The following is a 6,000-nucleotide window of genomic DNA, read 5'->3' on the forward strand; positions in this document are numbered from 1 at the left end:
ACAATGAGATACCACCTCACACTCATCAGAATGGCTGACATTAACAAGTCAGGAAACAACAGATGTTGGTGAGGATGCAGAGAAAGGGGAACCCTCCTACACTGTTGGTGTGAATGCAAGCTGGTGCATCCACTCTGGAAAACAGTACGGAGGTTCCTCAAAAAGTTGAAAATAGAGCTACCCTACGACTCAGCAATTGCACTACTGGGTATTTACCCCAAAGATACGAATGTAGTGATCTGAAGGGGCATGTGCACCCCAATGTTTATAGCAGCCATGTCCACAATAGCCAAACTATGGAAAGAGCCCAGATGTCCATTGACAGATGAATGGATAAAGAAGAGGTGGTATATATATATATATATATATATATATATATATATATATATAATGGAATATTGTGCAGCCATAAAAAATGAAATCTTGCCATTTGCAACAATGTGGATGGAACTAGGGAGTATTGTGCTAAGCAAAATAAGTCAGTCAGAGAAAGACAATTATCATATGGTTTCACTGATATATGGAATTTAATAAACAAGGCAGAGGATCATAGGGGAAGAGAGGGAAAAATAAAACAAGGTGAAATCAGAGAGGGAGACAAACCGTAAGAGACTCTTTTTTTTTTTTTTAAAGATTTTATTTATTTATTCATGAGAGACAGAGAGAGAGAGAGAGGCAGAGGGAGAAGCAGGCTCCCAAGGAGCAGGGAGCCTGATGCGGGACTCGATCCCAGGACCCTGAGATCATAACCTGAGCTGAAGGCAGACGCTTAACCATCTGAGCCACCCAGGCGCCCCATAAGAGACTCTTAATCATAGGTGATGTATATTAAGGAGGGCATGTGATGTAATGAGCACTGGGTATTATAATACCCAGTGACATATAAGGATGATGAATCACTGAACTCTACCTCTGAAACTAATAATACATTATATGTTAATTAACTGAATTTAAATTAAGAGAAAAAAATAAAGCAGACCTACCCATTCTATTAATTCACTCATAAATACTTTTCAATATGTAATAGATAAGGGCTTTTAAAAGCACAACGATATCCAGGTGCCTGACTGGCTCAGTCAGAAGAGCATGTGACTCTTGATCTCAGGGGTTTTAGGTTTGAGCCTCGCATTGGGTGTAGAGATTACTTAAATAAAACTTAAAAAAATAAAAATAAATAAAAACAATGATATCAATGATATTAAAATTAACAATAACTTAATATTATCTAATACCCAGACTATGTTCCTTTTTCTGCTACTATCTCACAAATACCTTTTTAGAGTAGGTTTGTTCAAATCAGGACCACACAGGTGTCACAAACTGCATTTTGTTGATTTGTTCCTTGTCTCCATTGTCCTTTAGTCTATACTAGTTATCCCTTTCCTCTCCCTCCCTTTTTTTGCGCCATGTGTTTACTGATGAGAATCTTCCACATTCTGGATTTGTTATCATGGTGTCATCTAATATGTCTCTTTATCTACAGTCACGGTAGTTTGGTCTTGAAGCCTGCTTTCGGATCCGGTTGTTTTGGTGAGAAGACTTCAGAGATCTGCTGTGTGTGTCCTCCTGCATCACATCAGGGGGCACAGGTGTGCATGTCTCATCTTTAGCAGCTTGAGATTGATTAGCAGGCTCAGTTTGACCTTGTCAGTTTGACCCATTCATTAAAAGCTCCCCCTCAGGGGCGCCCAGGTGGCTCAGTCGGTTAAGCGTCCGACTCTTGATTTCGGCTCAGTTCATGATCTCAGGGTGTTGAGACTGAGCCCCACATCGAGCTCCGCATCAGGCTCTGTGCTGGGGGTGGAGCCTGCTTGGAATTCTCTCTCTCCCTTTCCTTCTGTTTCCACCCTCCCCCCCCAAACACACACCAATTCTTTCTCTCTCTCTCAAAAAAAAGCTCCCCCTCAGTCTTAAATGTAAGGTTTTAGCAGCCATTATAACTGCTCCCAAAAGGTGGCTCTTCTCTTCTGCTTTTAGTAGCTTACCTTTTCAGTGACGAGCTCTGCCTCCCTCATCAGTTATTTGGTTTGTCTGAGAGACAGTTTGTACAAGTAGACTGCAGCCCATTTTAGAAATGACAGAGTGTGTCTGACATGCTTCTAGTTGTGTCCTCTTTCTCACTGAAGCTTCCCACCGCTGGGAAGACAAAGGTCCACTCACGTTATCTTTTACGCCCGAAGCACAGAAACTACTAATGAACGACAGAATGGACTGAGGGCTCTCCTCTCATCTCCCTGTGCTCAGATTTTACTCGTTTCCAAAGTCCAGCTGCCAATCCCTTCACGAGGCGTCCCATGACTCCCCCACTTGGACAGTATCTGCTTGTCTTCTGAGCTTATCGTTCAACAAACATCGCCTCTGTTAGACACTGGTCACGGTATCACTTTCTAAGGAACTTCCCCTTTAGCCCTTGTGAACAGTTATTTATGTATTTTATCTTCCTTTCTAGGCTTCTTAGAAGCAGAGATAATGTTTGATTTGGCTTTCTGCCTCCATAATGACTAGCATTTTTAGCCTTTTGTGAGATGTCAATGGTTACTTATTAAAATTTAAAAAATAATGAATTACAAGAAACTTGTGAGCCCTCACCATGTTGGACTTTTTCTTCTCTCTCAAAGCTGAATGGTTATGCTATGAATTTATTGCAGAATGCCAATTTTTTTTTAAAGATTTTATTTATTTATTTGACAGAGAGACACAGCGAGAGAGGGAACACAAGCAGGGGGAGGGGGAGAGGGAGGAGCAGGCTTCCCGCCGAGCAGGGAGCCCGATGTGGGGCTCGATCCCAGGACCCTGAGATCAGGCAGACGCTTAACGACTGAGGCAGACGCTTAACGACTGAGCCACTCAGACGCCGCAGGATGCCAATTTTTAATAATTTAGAAATATGATAGACTTCTCTAATTAACTACTATTAAAAAATAAATTACATTAACTAATCACCTTTTCTTATAGTGGGATCCAGTTGGATTGTAACTCTGTAACTACCTAGATACCAAGATCACATTTTCACTTTCTTAGAACATGTTTTTCCTGTTTTATCTGCCTTTATCTTTTCCCAGCTTTATTGAGATATAACTGACATATAACACTGTGTAAGTTTAAGCTGTCCAGCATGCTGATTTGATACACTTCTGTACTGCAAAATGATCACCACCACAGCATTAGCTAACATCTCCATTAAGTCACATAATGACCATCTCTTTTCTGTGGTGATGCTTTCATCTGTAGATGGCATCTAAAGTGAACTATTTCCCAAATACTCCTTAATCATAGTTGTTGTAAACAGCTATTGATATATTGATATTAAGAATGGTGGTAGCAGAGTGCCTGGCTGGCTCAGTCGGAAGAGCATGCAATTCTTGATCCCAGGACTGTGAGATCGAGCCCCATGAAGGGTGTAGAGATTACTAAAAAAAAAAATTAATTAAACTTAAAAAAAAAAAGAATGGTGGTAGCATATGCAAAAATATAAACGTGTTTCAATCACTGTGAAAAATAGCACCCATTTTTTGATTTCTGCATTTTGAAAGAAATAAATCTGATCGGTCTAAATAGGTAGGACAATATGTAAAATTTCAAAACCTGAAAATGCAAACTTAAATTCTATACTTTTATGGTTGAATAATATTGCCACAGTGCCAGTGTGTGACCATTTTAATGAACAAATTTTTTGAAGGTTGATAGTTTCTAAAACTTGTTAATAAAATGGCACTATGGATAAAAATGCTAGCAAAGCAACAAAGGTCTTTCATACCAAGAAATCAAGCTCTTCATTCAGACTGTGGTCCTTATTCAGTTTGACTCCCAATAAGACAGGCACATCTCTAATATTCTTGGCTTCATCTGAATCCAAACTTGTAACCTGCGATTAAATATATTTGTGCTCACTTCCAATACTCTCACATTCCTTGGGAGATCTGACATAAATACTTTATAAGTTTAACAGTCAAAGAGCTCTTCAGTGGCTAGAATAATAGAAGTGTAGAACTTGGAGCTAGAAGGATTTCAACAAATAAGCCAAAAGAAATTGTATTTTTGCATGTTAAAGACAGTACACGGTAAATGTTAAACTCACCTTGATAACCTGATCTTGAAATGCTTTTTCTTTTGCAATTAACTCTCTAAAAGCTGTGATTCTGTCTTTATGTTCCAGGAACTGAAGAAAAAAGAGTTTTATATTTCAGAAAAGGAGAAGAGATAAAAGTACATTCGATAACATTTATAGTAAGATCATCGAACCATGCACTGTCTAGTCTCTGGTCTCCAAAGATCTACTGTTTTTACAGCTCTTGTACAGAAGGGAGTTTAGATGGCAGATCTGAGAGTCCTCAGGAAGGCCTGCTTATCATGCTGCCCCCTGACTGGCATCTGGGAACGTGGATGCAGGAGGAGTTCCATCATTTTGTACTCTGAATGGCTCGTTGTGCCTAACCTTTTGTACAGAGAGTGTCGTTCATACTGAACTCCTCTTTCCTTCTGGAGGGTCCAGAGTTTTAGTACGTGCTAGGGTGACATCCCTATGTGAGCAGCCCGCAATAAAAACCCTGGGTGCTGGGTCCCTAATGAGACCCTGGAAAAATTTCACACATATACCCCCAACCATGTCCTCCTCCCTCCAATCCCCCTTCACAGAGTCAAATTACAGACACGACATCATATCACCTGCCAGTATTTCAAACAACAACACAAATATCTGAAATTTTATTTCTATAACATCATGCTCCAACCCTCAATGGGGCTTATTTTTGAAGGCTGGTTTAAGAAATGGAGGACAGTAGTTTCTCTGTGTATCTGTTATTCCTTGATCAGGTTAACTAGGAGACAAAGAGACTCCCTGGACTACCTGCAACAAATATTCTATCCACCTCAGTTCAGAGAAGTAATTTCCTCATAACATAGGACTAAATTTGTTTCTACGATCCAAGATCCCATATCTGAATACATTTTTATTCCATTAGCTGATAAACTTGCCCCTTCTGTATTCCTCTCACATTAAAACTGGCACAAGTTAACAACCTGGTATCACCTTTTATTTTACAGAAAGAGAGAGAGAATGAGCAGGAGGGGCAGAGAGAGAGGAAGAGAGAATCTCAAGCAGACTCCGAGCTGAACAAGAAGCCTGACGCGGGTCTCAATTTCATGACCCTGAGATCATGACCTGAGTGGAAACCAAGAGTAGGTTGCTTAACCAACTGCACCACCCAAGTGCCCCGCCAAAAACAATTCTTCAAAAAAATCCAAATTTGGAGAATTTCTTTATACTTTTATGTCACCTTTTTCTTTGATTATTTTTTTCACCAAAAATGATACAATTTTTAGAATAAAGAAAAAATACAGTACCTCTTTATCTAAATCTTTCTTTTTAAGATGGAAGTGCTTCAATTTTTGTAGCATTGTATCACTAACTTTTTCACTCTTTTTGAAATGTTCAATAACGGGAGTAGTGATGTCCTAAGAGTAACAGTTTGAGAAGCTATAGTAAAAAGTTTTCAGTAAAGCTAAAGGGAGGACAGAAAACACACACACAAAATTTCCAGAATAGGTGACCAAACCAAAAAAGATAAAATATTGAACTCAATTCTTCAATTACTCATAAGACATCCAATAAAGAGTTAGTGTGGAAAGAATTCTTATAGATTCACACTCGTATATAAGTTGTTATTGGGACAGATTAGTATGATCTCTGGTAAGTTAATATTCATCTATAATAACAATACATGCTTACACATTCACACCTACACCCTCTCTTAGCCTAGCCTGGTCAGTTTACAAATCCAAACTTCAGCCAAATTGCTATATCTGACACCAGAGTAATCAGACATCCTCAACAACACTGAAACTCTAGATAACTCAAGGGTGCCCAGAATGAAGGTATTTGTATGCATAACTTCAGGGTCAAAAATGTGTGCATGAGATGATATGATACTTTATGTGGAAAACCCCAAAGACCCCACCCCAAAACTGCTAGAACTCATACAGGAATTCAGTAAAGTGGCA

At 39.3% G+C, this 6,000-nt stretch overlaps 1 protein-coding gene across 1 annotated transcript in view; it reads right to left on the minus strand.

Moving 5' to 3' along the window:
- The window catches only part of CAGE1 (cancer antigen 1), a gene marked incomplete at both ends in the record, with an annotated part of 61,936 nt that overhangs the window by 21,348 nt on the left and 34,588 nt on the right, over positions 1–6,000 (minus strand). The window contains 3 exon segments of the mRNA XM_044917235.1: positions 3,758–3,865; positions 4,079–4,159; positions 5,344–5,454. Of these exon segments, the coding sequence (XP_044773170.1) occupies positions 3,758–3,865; positions 4,079–4,159; positions 5,344–5,454 (300 nt within the window).

This window comes from Neomonachus schauinslandi, chromosome 8, assembly GCF_002201575.2.
Source record: "Neomonachus schauinslandi chromosome 8, ASM220157v2, whole genome shotgun sequence".
Taxonomy (NCBI): Eukaryota; Metazoa; Chordata; class Mammalia; order Carnivora; family Phocidae; genus Neomonachus; species Neomonachus schauinslandi.